General features: G+C 45.3%; 1 protein-coding gene across 12 annotated transcripts in view; it reads left to right on the forward strand.

Moving 5' to 3' along the window:
- The window catches only part of CADM1 (cell adhesion molecule 1), a 411,245-nt gene that overhangs the window by 375,470 nt on the left and 19,745 nt on the right, over positions 1 to 16,030 (forward strand). For 4 of the 12 annotated variants that reach the window (XM_060180017.1, XM_060180020.1, XM_007522982.3 and 1 more), the window contains 2 exons: positions 1,874 to 1,906; positions 9,524 to 9,577. The exons of 4 other annotated variants lie outside the window; for them this stretch is intronic. In XM_060180017.1, the coding sequence (XP_060036000.1) occupies positions 1,874 to 1,906; positions 9,524 to 9,577 (87 nt within the window). The remainder of the gene's footprint in view (positions 1 to 1,873; positions 1,907 to 9,523; positions 9,578 to 16,030) is intronic. 4 more of the 12 variants (XM_060180018.1, XM_060180021.1, XM_007522983.3 and 1 more) reach the window with 1 other exon arrangement.

Here is a 16,030-nt window from a genome sequence, read left to right on the forward strand (position 1 = left end):
ACGGTTTTCAGTGTTATTGGTTTTTTGGTGTGTTTTTTTTTTTTTTGTTTGGTTTTTTTCACTGCTGTTTTATGCATACAGACCTGACGTATAAGTAAGTATTGTGTTTCTGACACAGTGTGTGTTGTGCTTCTCTTGCCTTCACTGATTCTTCAGACACTCAGTCAAAAGTTAAATGAAGCTGCAGTGGTCTCAAACACCTGGTTAATTATGGCTCCTTCTAGGAAGTCCTTCTCAGGGCTCTTCAATTTTTTTTTTTTTATGGTACAGGGTCCCGAGAAAAACATGCCAACTGAAGGGGAATACCAGTGTGAAACCATGTGCCATGTGCCACATTTATAAAGCTGAAGCGCCAGGCTCAGTGGAGCCTGTCCCCACCCCCAAATTATATTTGGCATTCCAGTACATTTAAACATTGTCTGTGTCAGGTTGGAAGTTCTGAGTTTCTGGAATCTTCTGAAGTCATGAAAACAATAACCAACTAAACAACTGTGTCAAAAAAAAAATATATATATATATATATATCAGGTAACCAACCACTTGCAGGTATAACCCAGAATCCCTCTGCAGCTGAAATGTCATCTTTGTGGCAACAGCGGTGTCCCCCCCTCTCCCTTCTGGCCAGAAGGAGACTTGGGAAAGAAACAAACTTGCAGAGCTGAAAATTAAAGCCTGGCCAGATGGGTTGACTTTGGAATGAAGTTGGCTAGGAGAGGGGTGTTAAAAACAACTCTGCAAAAAAGAATGTCATCATGCATTTTGTTAGATATTTATCCCACTTTCCCTCCAGCCAAAAATAAAGAGAAAAAATTTTGAGCCCCTTGGGGAATTTCCTGTGAAGAAGCAAGAGCAGCCAGTATGCCAAGCCTGGGTGGGAAGCCGGTAGAAGCAGAAAACTTGAACCTCACTAGAAATGGAAGGCAAGACAGAGCACAGTTTCTACTACCCAGCAAGTGCATCTGACAGTGAGAGCAAGAAAAGAAGTGCCTTTCTCCTCACCCAGCCATGAAGGCAGGCCCCCAGGCACTCAGCACCATGAGCGTGGCAGCGGCGGTGCTGCCTCAAGAGCCAACGGATGGCTGAGCCCTTGAGTTTAGGAAGTGTCACGTGACTGGCTGTGGCATTTGGCAAAGTGTACAGACTCGCATGATTTCATGTCCGACCTGTGTGCTCTTCTGGATTTGTGGTATATTTGTGTGTGTGCAGGAAACTTTTAACAGGCTTATGCCTTCCCTCTTGATGGCACTTTCCAGCTGGACTCTACAGGGCTATAAAACACTGGATGGAAAAGTGGAGCCCGTCTGCTCATCTCCCCGCACCTTGAGCAGGAGCCAGGAAAGATCCAGAAAGCGCCAGTGACTCCATGTCACCTCATGGGCAGCCGGGAAGCCCAAGCTCCTGGATGGGTTGGGTTGAAACAAAGGCAATGTTTGAATGATGAATCTGTTGTCTAGCCAGCTTCCCAACTGAGCTTTGCCATCACTGGCACTGAGCCCTGGTGCGTTCAAGAGCCACCTCCCAGTCACTGAGTTTGCACTGGTGTTCCTCTTCACTTTGCATGTGCCCCCTGACTATCGACTAGAAAGTAGATGTGTCCTGACAAGACCCTCCCCAGCCCACCTCCGACCCCCCAGAAACAAAAGAAATTTACTGTTTTCCTCACTGGCTCGCAGCTTTGAGCTGAAGGCATGTCTTAAAACAGTGCAACTCACTTCAAATGCTTTTTGCTTTTCATTTATTATTGCTTGTCACGCAATGTTCTTTGAAAGCTTGCTCATATATTATCTGTTCCATTTTTTTTCCATTTTCCCTTTTTTTGCATGCCGTTCCTCCTGTCTCCTCCCTTCCTCCAATCCTCTGTTCCTGTCTGTAGACACCACGGCGACGACAGAACCAGCAGTTCACGGTTGGTATCACATTCCTGTTTATCTACTTTCTCAGCACTGCTGAGAGACAAGGCAAGCCTGGGGAAAAAAAGAGAAATGCAGTCTTCAAGGGAAACCGTGTTTCAAGTCGATTTAGCTTCTACATAGACTCTAATTCGGAAGGCTTGAAAGGGTGTCATGTCTTGTCATTCCTGTTACGGGTTTAGTAGCCAGTGGTTGCAGCCTGAGCCCAGGTCGTCTCCTCTCGGGCTGCCCAAGGTGACAGGGTTTCAGTCACACGTAGTCCTTCATCAGGCAAGCCTCCCCGTGTTTAAATAGTAAGGGACCTCCAGTCAGTAAGTGTTTGCCATTGAAATGAAAGCAGCTGAAGCGAAGACCCAGTTGAAGTGAAGACCCAAATGCTTTCTTCATGAGAAATGGTCACGTCGTAGTTGAGGCCCCAGGGTGGGAACAGGCTGCAAGACTCCCTTCAGCTCATGAGCTGGTGGTGAGGAAGGGTCCTCCTCTCATCTTAAGTCAAGGTCCTAATCCCATTTACCTCCCCAACCCTTGTTGACTCACTCTGAGTGTCTTAGTGTACGTACACATCTCTGCTAACCTGAGGCAGAACAGAGAGAGACAGACGTCATGTGAAACTCCCTGTCATGTGGCACAAGTAAAATGAAAATCTCTTCTAGTGTTTGGCAGGAGACACCTCCAAACCACCACGTGTAAAATTTTAAAACAGTAGCTAGTACTTGGAGGAAAAAAAATATATTCTCTGTGTATGGATATCTTGTAGGTGAAGGAATAAAAAGTTGGTGACAGTCTTAAAACCAATAGTAAAAAAATAAAAAGAAAGTTAACAAAATAAAAGCTCAGGAGAGGACTTTGGGAAATATGTCCTCTTCTCCCTGGTTTCACCACTGAATTCTGAGATTAGAAAAAGTCAATTAACTTTTTTATGTCTATCTAATCAGAAAATTTGAATCATGTTTCATCTGTATTTTGCTTTATTACCTACCTCAGATCTTACCCTGGTGATAACTACTTGGAGAAAGACATGTTAGTTAAAAAAAATAATGGGCAGAATTTTAATAATTAAATCCAAGGGAATGATTTGGTAAAGGGCCTACTTAAATCAGTGTGCAGGGTTGAAATCTATCACTTAAATGTCTTAGTCGTGCAACGATTAGGGAAGTATCCCTTGCGTAGCACAAATTGGCTTCCTTACCTAGGCCACCTTTTGAGATCTTCACAGTTGGCCCCTGTGAACAGTCCCTAAAGGACAAGCTGTGTTGCTTGCCTGGTCACCCCATATTCAGTGGACTTGATGAGGAATTCTTAAGACAGAAAAAACAAACTTGGATGCGGAGTTCTGTCTCCTACTCACCCACATGCGGACCTCACCCTGTCATCAACCCAAAAAAATTAGAAGTCCACACAGTGAATTAACGTGCCAGATACACTGGCAATCAGGAGAAATCAATTAGAGATAAAACTTCCACTTTCTAAGGTAATGCCCCATCGTGCTTGCTACAGCTTGGGCCTAGCACTCCATTAAGCTTAGTTATTTGGAGGTTTCATCATTAATTGAGCACTTCCTGACTTGTATCGATTATTCTTGGAGCTTTAAGGCCATTTTAATGTAGTTCAAGAGATTTTTTTTTTTTGTTCTGTCCTCTCAGATGCTTTATGGTCTGAACTTCCTATAATTAACTCCAGGGTCAAAGGTAAACAGACAATTCCTAAATCCTGTGAGATCTTTGAAGAAATATTGATAATTTATCTCCTGAGACTCCAGAGTTCTATTTTCTTATGTGCCCTTAATCAAATCCATGGAGTTTAACGTCACTCTGATGGATGTCAGTCTTAGAATTAGGTGGGGTATTCAGAGTAGGAAGTGTGTTCCCTGAAGTGTGAGAAGTTCACGGGGTGGGGGTGGGGGACGTAGCAATCCTAGTTTTAAGATTTCATTTTTGGCCAGGTCTTTCTCTCTGGACAAGGAGAAAATGAAGATGCTCTCATCTTGTGGTGTAATAAACATACACTTGGAATAGTGCTTGAAAGCATTCCTGTGGCAGGAAATAGGAAGCTGTGTCCTTTTGAGAAGCAATTGCTATCTTATTAGTCTGGGGACAGTGTTCCAGTCTGTGCCACTTTAGTTGTGTGTCACTGAGTGGCACATATGAGCAGTATACCTAAAGCCAAGAAATTCAGGGCAGAAAAAGGAAGTGAAACATAGCCAGAGTATGAGATAGATAGGTGGGTAGGCAGATTAATAAATGGTTCCTTACAGCAGGAAGAAAAAATTAGTAGTCCAGTTTTATAGACAGGTAATTCATTTATAAATACATTTTTCAACTTTTTCTTTTGCCTCCAGGGTTATTGTAGGCTTGGGGCCTACACTGGGAATCCACTGCTCCTGGTGGCCATTTTATTTTGATTTTTTTTGTATAGGACAGAGAAAAATTGAGAGAGATGGGGAAGATAGGGAGAAAGATAGACATCTACAGACCTGGTTGACTGCTTATGAAGTGACCCCCTCCCTACAGGTGGGGAGCCAAGGACTTGAACCAAGATCCTTGCACAGGACCTTGTACTTTGTACTGTGTGTGCTTAACCCAGTGCGCCACCACCCGACTCCCTCTCCAACTTTTCTAAAACCCTCATGCAACCTCAGAGAGATTCTATCATGATTTTTAATAGAAATACTCTCCTGCCACTATAAATATGCCCTAATGCAAACCAAAGTAGTGCCTAGAGTTTTCCTCAACAGAGGGGAAAGGAGAAAGTGTTCCAGGTCAGTTGTCAGGATAGAAAAGAACATGGTAGAAATAACAAGGTTGGGGACTGGATTCCCAAAGGGACAAAGATGGGAGAACTGATTTTTGTTCCCGTGAATTAGGGCTGAAAACCTAGTGTCCTTAGCACAACACCCGTTGACTTAGATTCATTCAAGAATAACCCCCAAGTGCTCCTTATGGAAATAGGGGTTTGGGGGGGGGGGAACAGAAGTGACTGGATAACTAACTTGACAACAGAAATGACAAGACGTACTAATTAAGTCCACCCCTTGTGACTATTTAACTGGTCCTAAAAGTTCCCAACTGGATTTCCTCCCTCCCATGTTTCTCTTTTCTCTTGCTAAAAGGAAAACAAGTGTGATATTTCACAAAATGCTTTCCCTTTGAAGACTCATTGAAATGTTTTATTCAAGCTTGTGTTGCTAGAGTATGTATGAAGTATACCCATTGATGATGTATGTTGACCCTTTGTTCTTACCTATATCTGATTGGAAATAAGCATGAATTTGGAAGGTTAGCCGTGCATGGGCATGATTAAAAATCAAATGGATTTTCTCCAAAAAAGAAACCAAACAATGGTCAGCCAAGTCGTGTGTCATTCAGGACCCAATTAACAGTCAAGATGAGTGTGGGAGTGCCAGGCTGGGGTTTTGGGGGATCAGGGTGACCAAAGGGGTCATCTTTCAACCAGGATCTTGAGCCTTTATTTGTGTTTCTGGAGCTCATCCTTAAGGCCTTGGACAGGAAGAACCCTTTGTTATGCGTGCATGTTGAACAACACCAATAATACTCTGCCACACCCTGGTAGCACCCGGTTCTGGAACCTGAGGCAGAGAATGCATGAGTGACTTCCAGCACGGGTGGTGTCGTTGTGATGATGATTCTCGGTGTGTGGGTGTGTGTGGTGCTTTTGACCTGTCTGCTCTAATGTGGGTGCTTCTCTGTGTCTTGTGCCTTGTTCTCTTCCTGCCCTGTGTGTCCCCTGTCCCTTCTCCCACCCACCTCCCCCATGTGCGGGTCTGGGTGGCAGCATGCCTGTGGTCTGGAATAGTGCTTGTGCTTTTGCTGCACTGCAGTCAGCTGGCTTCCTCTGGGGGGTGGGGTTCTCCTCTCTCTCTGTCTTTCTCTCATTCTCTCTCTCTCTCTCTCTCTACCCTTCCCCAACCCGTCTTAAAATTTTCAACTCTACGTGTTATTTTGCTTTCTACCTCTTGATACCTTGGAGGCAGAGGCAAATGATCTCATGGATTTATATATCCCAATGAGGTTTTCAGTAGTTTTTAAATCCAGCATGCTATTGTGGTAGCACTCAAAGTGGTAACCCCTACCTCAAACCCCCCCCCCCCCACACACACACACACACCCAGTCTTTTTTCCATTTTCACTTTGGGATTCAAAAGGATTAGCCTGTGCTAGCTAGATACATGCTTATAGCCCAGGGAAACTGTCCCATGCATTGTCCTCCCCCTGACTTATTTTATAGGTAGTGCAAGCCAGGGAAGAACCCCAAATTCTTATCTTCCTTTCTATTCAGTTGAGGTGGGGGAGGATAATCTGTAGCCCGTCTGAAAGACGAATAGCCAGCAGTGCGCATTATTACAACCTCTATGTCCACCATCTCTGTCTGTCCCTCTCTGCCCATCTCTCTGTATGAGTACCCAACAATGGCATTCAAAGGCTGTCATTCAGTCAAGGGACTCTGCAGACATTGTGCGTTCTACCCAAAAACAAAGCGAAAGAGGTTTACAAATGGCTGCAGGACCTGAAGATTGTGTTTCAGCCTTGATATGCAGTTTGGAACCAATGTGCTACTGTTTAACGGCGTGAACCAAATTTCTGCTAATGGGAAGGGGGGGGGGGATACTCTCCACAAAAGCTGACAAAGCAGGAAGAACAGGACGACTGAGCTTTTAGATTAAAACTGCCGGGGGCGTCTGAACTCTTATGGCTGGTGATGGAATACAGCTTCCGTGTTACGGCTAAGTGGTCAGATGTGTGCCACATAGGTAAGAGAGAGCCCACCGCCTACTTTTTCATACGAGAAATGGTAGCTGGAGGACCGCTTTTTCTTTCCTAGAGGCACTGTTACTGTTTTCTCATTCCCTCTGGAAGTTTTGTGATGAAACGCACTCTGATGAGTCCAACCCAGAAACATTTCAGCTTTCCTCGACCTTGAATCTGTCAAAGTGACCTGAGGGTTTCCTGGCCTTTCTGATTTGTTGAGATTTCCCCTTCACATGGTTTAAAATGGCCACAGCATGCCACTTGGAGTGATGCCTGTTGAAAAGGAGGAATGGTGATTGTAGAAGGGCCATCTGAGGGGACGTCAGGGCCCAGACCACACACACTCGCAGCCCCAGGATGCCAGGTAACAGGTCTGCAAGAGAAGCAGTCTGCAGGAGAAGCAGTTCACGCACATCTCTTAGCTTTAGCATTTCCTTCATTGTTCTCCCAAATACACTTGGGCTTGTTTGGACCAAGTTAAAAAAGGACAAAAACAGTTATTGAATAAAATACATTTTAATGAGAATTGACACTGAAGGGGGCATCATCCCTGGATGACCTGCAGGTTTAAAAAGGAAAACCAAGCAGTGAATTCCCAATTAATATTGAAATATAGTGAAGTTCCCTCTTGGGGGGAAAAAAAGTTATTTCCTGCTTAATACGTGAATATTTCTCTTTCTCTTTAAGAAAATGAGAAGTTTATCATTTTCTACCATACACAGAAAACTCCCTCTGCCAAAGCAGTTGTGGCAGGCCGATTTTGTTCGTCCCCGCATGTACACTCCCCGTTTCAGTGGCCTCTCCCTAATTATATTTATGCCGAAACTACCCAGCTATAGAGAAGCACTATAGACTGATAAAATACAATGGGAGCGCAAAAACAAATTTAACGCCACCAGCCTAAGTCACTTCCCACTTTCATCAGTAATTCCAAAGAGTCGATTCCAGATGATTTGGTATATTTAAAAAATTATGCCACTAAAAAAAAAAAATGACAGTTTCATCTTTAATGAGGTGTATATCAACTGTCTGTTGCCTTTTAATGGGAAGCTCTGCATATCAATAATACTCCATGAACATATTTGTCTTTATTTTTTTTAATTGGCTTTCTAATGCCCTCCCTAAGGAAACAAGCCTTCAGCAGTAGAGCTGCCTACTTAAGACACCCTTGTTTATATGGTTCAGTGGGTGCCAAGCACATATGTAGAATGCTTTGATATTCACTGGGCCACGTGGAAGTGAGGGATTAGCCTTCTGAGCACTGCAAATTTATAATTAACAACAAAGAAGTACTTTATGTCATCCATTTATAACAATTATTCAAATAATTGTAGCCATCAGTCTTTATGCAGTGGATAAAGCCAATTAGAAACAGGAACACTTTCAGCCAATCAGATTTCAAAACACATGGACAGCATCCTTACTCAGTTGCCTGTCATTTTATTGCATCACTCCCTGCTGTCCTCTTATTGCCCATAGCCTTAGTTGGTGAGCAGCCTTAGACTCCAAGCCCTCCCCTTGGTATTCGGCACCTACCCTGAAGTATTGGCACCCAGAGGCTGGGATGGAAGTTCTCCAGTTGCTGGTAGTGTGATGGCTTCCTTTCTTTCACAGCACCAGCTGGCACTCCCGGCATTTTTTTTTCCCCCTGACCATCCCTCCATGAGTGTTTCCATTAATTTGTACTCTGGTTAGTAGCACACTGAGCATCACTCCCTAATCATTCAATCAGCAACTATTTAGACCTTACCCTCTGTGATGGGCTATAAGAGTTGGGGAAGTTTGGAGTGGAGGTGGTAGAATACACAAAGACAAGCCCCTCTCTTCAGAGCCTGCCAATTTAAGTCACCCGTATCTTCAAAAGTCACAGCCACAGCTAGGAAACAGGAGCACATGAGTGTGCCAATGAGAGCACCTGAAACAGTAAGACTAGACGCTAAGCAGAGCAGCACAGAACAAGTAGAGGTCACCTGATTGGCTAACTTCTTGTGGTGGCTCATAAACGTCATTAGAGACCAGCCAGCAAATGAAGCATGGGGAAAAGGGAACCAGCCTCCCTTGCTTTTATTTATTTGCTTGCCTCTTGACCTTGTTTTCACTCACATCAGGGATAGCTTGAGGGCCAGCACAGCTCTCACCCATGGGGGGTGCTCCCCTGTAGGCCTTTGGAGTCCCCGCTTGATTATCTCCTGACCTAACTGCTTTCTCAGCTTTGAGGGTTTTATTTTTTCAGGAATACCACTGATGTTTGAAATTCTCGTTTTCCAAAAGATCGTTTTGTGAATCAGACCGCCTGATGAAGGCATAACCTGCAATCTGTGGTGAGCAGATGCTGCACCATTTTGAAATAAGAGATCCAAGATCACCATAAATCGATACCGAACTGTATTTGCCAGTATTTGGCAGAGGATTTCAATTTGCAGTAAAAATGTAAAATAAAACTTACATACGTCAGTATGTAACATCCAAATACATTTGCGTGGAGATGTATAGCAGCGCGCCAGCAGCTAACAATCAGGCGTGGGTTTGTTTTCTGTTTGCATGCTATTATGGATGAGTGATTCTTCTTTTATAAACATTCACCTTCATGTTTCATGTGCTCTGAAAGTGGAGACTGAGGAATCTTTCTGCCTCATTTGTGTATCAATAACAAAATTAAGTGATTGGAGAAAGGTACTTACGGATGAATACCTTGAAGCTATCCGAGAGAGAGAGAAAGAGATTTGGCTCATGTTTTTTTTTTTATTATTACTTATTTTTTTTAAAGAAATTCATCCTCAGTTCTTAAGTGTTTTGTTTATGTCCCTTGAGGAATGAAAAGAAAAACGATTTGTTTTTACTTGTAAGGCCTTACTCAGTTGCCCAATTCCGCAGAAGAACTGGACAGTGAGGACCTCTCAGGTAAGGGCTAGTCATTAGGTAAGGCCTGCAGTGTCCAACCTGTGGGGACTCTGTCCACCTTTCCAAAATGGCCATTTGGTTTGCTGAGTGACCAGTTAGCAATTGTGGATTGGGAGATTTCTAAAGAGAAACAGACTTCTGTTAATACTTTCTTCCTCCCCACCCACCTCCTTCCCCAGGTCGTAGCCCATGTATTTCAGCTGGGGGCTAAGCTATTGATAAAGTCGCTACCAAGCCATCTCTGGGGGTGTGCTGAAGCCACTCTGGGTTCGATGTCTTAAAATGTCTGTGCGTCCTGAGTTCAAAAGGAATATTATTGTATTGTAAAGCAGTTGAAGGGTGTTGGATTATGAGACAAGATCTTCCCCCTCCCCAACCTTCATACTGACCATCTACTACTGTGAAATAGATTAGAAAAACCATTTCATAGTTATCTTAGAAGTAGGGGCTGGGGAGGGGCAGAGAGGAAAGGGGGGTGATTGTTTTGTCACACACCATGATGTAAACTAATTATCCACCTCAGACCTTTTTCACAGCACGCTGAGCTTTTGCAAAAGTAGGTTTCATGCTTGATTCCAAGATTTAGGTGTTACTAATCCAGAATAAGAAGCATATCCTAAAAGAGTGGGGGGAGGAGATTTAAAATGGTCAGAGCTAAACAATTGTATGAGCTCCCGGGATGTTGTGGGGCTTCATTGCTAAACAGCTACAGCTTCTTAAATGATTTTTGATCCATCACTGCTGAATCAATCAATATGGCCCCATCCTCACTATTATGTTGGAAATACTTGAGTGAGCGAGAGAGAGAGAGAGAGAGAGAGAGAGAGAGAGAGGATTGCAGGTGCTTTCCAGTCTGTCAGAAAGAAGGGCTCCACACTTCTCTTTCTTGAAGAGATTTCACTGCAGCTCCTCTAATAGTTGGTTGTTAATTACAGAGCTCAGCCAGTGGGAACGAGTTAGTACTGCAGAGTCTTCAGAATCCCTTGCTTCTCTGCAAGCTGAATCCCTTGCTTCTCTGCAAGCTTCTCTGCTTTCTGTTTCTGTTACTGGAGCATGCCCCACCCAGAGTGAGCTTAGCTATGGGATCTTCCCACAGTGAGAGTTCCGGGAGGCCATCTTGGTCTTATTCACTGCTGAGCCAGTTGTACAGTTTAAACACTCAGATGAGACCTGTTGGGTGAATAAATGGTTTACAAATCCCCAGCAAACTTAAATAACAAAAAAAGATAAGAGAACCTGCCCATCCAAGGAGTTCGCCTTTTGTGTGGTTAGAGAGGTTGCAAAAACACTGACTTGCTTTCCCTTTTGGAAGTGAAAGCTAGTCCTCCTAGAGGACTCAGACTGTTTCAAGTATGGTGCTGGGTAAAGGCAAGCTGTGCTCTCAGCTCTAAACTTGACCTAAACAGAGCCACCACAGTCAGGTCGGTTAGGTCCAGAATCCCAAGAAAGGACCCTAGTTCTCCTTGACCCTGATTTTCTCTCAGCCTGTTACCCAGACAAGGATTACCCTTGGGATGCAGAAGTCTTTTTCCTATTCTTCTCTTCCTCCTCCTCCTCCTCTTCTTTTGTTTTCCCTCTTTCTTTCTTTCTTTCTTTCTTTCTTTCTTTCTTTCTTTCTTTCTTCTCTCTTGTTCTTTCTTTATTAGTGATTTAATAATGACTGACAAGTTTGTGGGATAAGAGGGGTACAACTCCCACCACCAGACTTCCGTATCCCATCCCCTCCATCCCCTCCATTGGAAGGGTTTTTTTTTTTTTTTTTTTTGTCCTCATTTGGGCAGTGAGCAAGGATAAGCACCAGCCCTTCCCCAGCAGTGTTTGAGGACAACGCTGGATCTCTGCACCAAACTCACAGGCAGCCTTGCTGCAGTTCTATCAATCACTCCTGAGTCAGGAGCAATAAACCAACAAGTGTTGGTGCTCATAGCACTTGAGTTAAATTCATAATTGCTTTGGACCCCGCCAGCCCCTCCCGTGGCACCCGTAGCTTGGAGTCGCTCAGGCCCCATAAGTCATGTAGGATGCTGATAATCTAGCAGGTCGGGGCGGGCTGCCTTTGCATCTGCTTTGATGAACTAATCAAAAACTGATTAGCACCTTTGTTCAAAGGGGATGCTGATTAATCAATTGCTATTGATTGTGAGCTTGGCTCTACTCAGCAGCAGCGAAGAGGCATCTGAAGGGAGGGGGAGAAAGGGGAAAAAAACAACCAATAAAAATTGAGCAGCTGTCATAGTGTTTGAATGTATTAAAACCAAATACATTATTTTTTATGAAGCTGTCTTGAAATGGGTCACTGAAGGGGAGCATATTGATTGAGAAAGGATGAACTTCTCAAATTTCTGTAGCCTGGAGACTGAATTCAATTAGAATACAAGACAAACAGGTTAACACCCGTCTTAAACAGTCCATCAATAAATTAGAGTAGGTGTTGTACGTTTAATGCTAAGCTGCAGTGATGAATACTATTGCAATCCACTCCCTGTTCAACCCAGGTAGTAAGTTCATCCTTGCCTTATTAGGGATAGATAGTAGCTTCTAAATATCCTTCCAAAAAGATGCCTGTCTTCACCCCTTTGGTTCCCCACCTCCCCCACTCATCACTGCCACCGCAGCTAATGACATAAGCAACATACGATGGCCTGTCCACACTGTGCAGAGCAGGTGACCCGGCTGATCCTCCTCTTTCATTTACATTAAACAGAATATGGGGGCCAGCCGGTTAAGTGCACATAGTGCAAAGTGCAAAAACCTGTGCGAGGGTCCCAGTTCAAGCCCCGGCTCCCCACCTGCAGGGGCGTCGCTTCACAAGTGGTGAAGCAGGTCTGCAGGTGTCTGTCTTTCTCTCTCCCCTCCCAGTTTCTCTCTGTCCTATCCAACAATAACAACAACAACCAAATGGAAAGAATGGCCTTCAGGAACAGTGGATTCATAAAGGAGGCACCAAAAAAAATTTAAAATGCTGGGGTATAGCTCCATGACTGAATTACTGGCAGACCTGGGGAGCTGATCTGGTTTACTCTGAGCTCTTTCGTTTACTTTTGGGGTGTTAACTTTATTGATGACAGAGCCACAAGAGCTTCGGATAGTTTTTATCAGTGGCATCTGCTGCTTCCTGGTGACAGCTGGTGGCTGTTGCTGCCCGTGTGGGGTAGAATAGCTTGAAGCATATTTATCCCTCTATTTTATTTTTAAAAACTTAAATAAAGGAAGGAAGGAAGGAAGAAAGAAAGAGAGAGAGAGAATGCCTCCCTCCTCCAGTGCTGGAAAGAGCCATTGGGGAGCATAAAGTGAAGTGGTTTGCAGTGGTGGGTTCACAGGTTCCCAGAGAACGGCCCCCACAGCCAGCAGAGCAGCAGAGCAAGCTTTTGCAAACGAAGCCCCAACAAGAAATACCAGAGCCACCCTGCTTACCCCGATTGCCCTCCAGACAAGAGGGTGATCTGGAAAAACCCATCATTTCCCCCCTCTCGCCTCCCCAATCCATAGAGAAGGGTGGATGGAGGATAGATTCCAAAATGATTTGGTCCATCCAAGCCATCCCTTTGGGGGGTGTGATGGAGAATCTGATCCAACCTTTAGGGGCTAAGAGCTCTGGGGAAGGGGGCTCCTGCCCTCCTTTCTAAAGGAAACGTGAGCTCAGTACCATCTGATTTTTGATGACCGAAGTGATCAGTTCTCAGATGGAAGGGACAGCCATGTAGTCATTGTGAGAGCCCTCAGAGCCCAGCTAAACTTGCTCAAAATGACAGCATCTTACTAAAGTATGGTCCAGCCTGGCAAACACTTTTCACTTCTTCCGAAGGATACCGGAAGCCGTAGATACACCCAAGATGGTGCTCAGCTCCGGCTTAGAAAGCTCTGTCACTCACATTGGGGGTCTCATCCCATCTTCATGATTCCCACACAACTGGCTTAGCTCCTCCACTGTGCTAGGCTCCGTACTGGCCACCAGGGCGGCAGTAGTGAGCAAGTTTCTCAGGAACCGAAGCCATCATGGACCTCGAGCCTCTGCTCTCTTAGGCTCTCTTACCATTATGCTCTACTGAGGGAGACAGGCTTGTAACCTGAGATGATTTCATACTGTGTCAAATGCTATTAAAAAAAAAAAAAAGAGTGAAATGAAAGTGGCCTGGGAGGAGGTAGAGACTAGTTTAGAAAGGCTTACCCAGGAAGGCCTTTGTTGAGTCAGTGAAGGAGAATGAGCCATCCCCTCGAGATTTTTGTGTAGCTCCCATGGGATCCTGCAGGACTGTTAGTCTCACTTTACAAATGAGGAGCCTGGAAGTCCAGGGGTTAAGCGATTTGCGCAGACAGAGCCATGATTTGAACGCAGGGCACTTTGCTTTAGAGTGGCCCTCCTTCCCCCTGGGAAATCCACTCTTAGGCCCTGGGGTCTTCTTAGGATCTTTTTTCCTCTTGAACCCCTTTTTAAAAAAAAAATTTTTTTTTTGTATTATCTTCGTTTATTGACTGATTAGAGACAGTCAGGAATTGAGAGGGAAGCGGGAGAGGGAGAGACAGACACCTGCAGCACTGCCTCACCACTTGCAAAGCTTTCCCCCTGCAGGTGGGGACAGGGGCCCAAACTTGGGTGCTTGCACGTTGTAACGTGCGCTTGACCAGATGAGTCACCACCTGGCCCCCCTCTTGAACCCTTTTGAACTCAGTGAGTGTATCCTGGAAACGAGGAGAGAAGAGTCAGACTCTCTGGAGTCCATCACATAAAAAGTCAAGGGAAGATTGCTCTGGAAAGACCTTTTCCAGTGTTCAATCAAATTCATCCCCCTTGAAGAAGACCTTCAACTCCATTCAGGTGTTTTCTGTGTCAGAGTCCCTTTGTCTGTCCTAAGTAACCAGGTCAGTTTCCCACTGATGGGTCCCAAATGTCCCTGGGGTTATTTGGGGGTTGCTCAAACTTGTAACTTGTAGACCCCACTCTCTTAGAATTAGTGTATTGTGTCCATGCCAGCTTGTCCCTGTGGCTTTCCCATGAGGCAGGCTTGATCTTCCTGAAATGACTCATCTTTCCATAATCCAACATGCTACTATTTCTTCCCCCCACACCCACACACAGGGAGGAAGAAGACCACCAAATCAGAACTTTGCTTCCAAACTAGAGAGTTGGCAGGCCACCGACACAAAGTACGAATTCCAGTTGTACAGGTTGGACACTGCTTTGGGGTGACTTCATGCTCATAACTTCACCATCTTCCTCACAACCCCAAATGCCTGAGGCCCACTGAAGCATCTTTTCCCCAGACAGAGAGAGAGATTCGAGCGGGAAATGTATGTTTGGAAACGACTTAAAGCTTCTACCCTCCATATTTGCCTGGTGTGCACTTCTTTAAGGAAGACTCTGGTCTCAGCCCCAGTGCCTTCCTCTGGCTTCAAATGCCAAAGGCCAAGCAAAGTCCTGACTGTTAGTCAGTGAAGAGAGCAGACATCTGGTCTACCCGGGTCTCTGTGGTGATGCTAAGTAAATGTAGTGGGAGGGCTTGCATCTTGCTGCATCAGGACACTTGTACTGTTGGTTTACATTCAAGCCAAGTTACTTGGGAAGAGAAGAGGGGGGAACCCAACGTTTAATATATATATATATATTATTGTGCTCTTACATAGCTGGCAAAGTATTTCACGTTCTGCTCCCCAGACAGCATGTCCATATCATGGCTGAGCTAGGCAGCCTCCAGCCCCACAGCCTCACGGGGCAGCTCGGCCATCAGGCACACCTAGCTGCCTGTGTGGGGATAAAAAGAGGGGGCATGGGGACTGTGACTCAGCAAGTGCCACTGGGTCTTACAAGCAAGGCTGAGGGTTCCAGACAAACTTCACGCCCCAAGCCAGTGATAAGACCTGAAACAAAGCCTTCCCTGGGCTTCCATTTAACAGATCTAAATCTGGTTGACCGGAAAAGGAGCCTGTGAGGTCTGTAGCTGGCTCCAGGTCAGTTGGCTCCAGGTGGCTGCTTGACCTTCCTGGAGTCCCAGAGAACAGTCCCAAAGCCCAGTTCCCTGATAGGTCATGTCCCAGCTCCTCCCACCTCTCCTGGTCTGGCCTGTTTCTGGAGGGTCAGATAGGCAGAGAGTGGCAACCTGTGAGGGCTCCGAGAGCCCTCGTACCAGGCAGTGGCACAAAGTCTTCGCCATGCTCCCAATTTAAATGAGCACATACTAAGCTCTGGGAGGCACCACAGTGGTGACAGCTGCTGTCTGCCCTTAAGTAGCTCCACACGGTACCCTGGAAACATTAGCTACCTCATTAGAGGCAGCACCTGCAGGGTAGCGTAGCCTGTGATGCCTGGCACACCATCTGGGAGCACCAGTGGTTTCCTCTTCGCATACCATCCTGTCTTCCCCGCCCGCTTTCTAGGAAGCCAGGCAGGAAAGGTTAGGCCGCACAGAGGCGCGTGCACTCCAATATATATTAACATCTTAATGGGAAAGCTGTGCA

This window comes from Erinaceus europaeus, chromosome 20 (assembly GCF_950295315.1).
Source record: "Erinaceus europaeus chromosome 20, mEriEur2.1, whole genome shotgun sequence".
Taxonomy (NCBI): Eukaryota; Metazoa; Chordata; class Mammalia; order Eulipotyphla; family Erinaceidae; genus Erinaceus; species Erinaceus europaeus.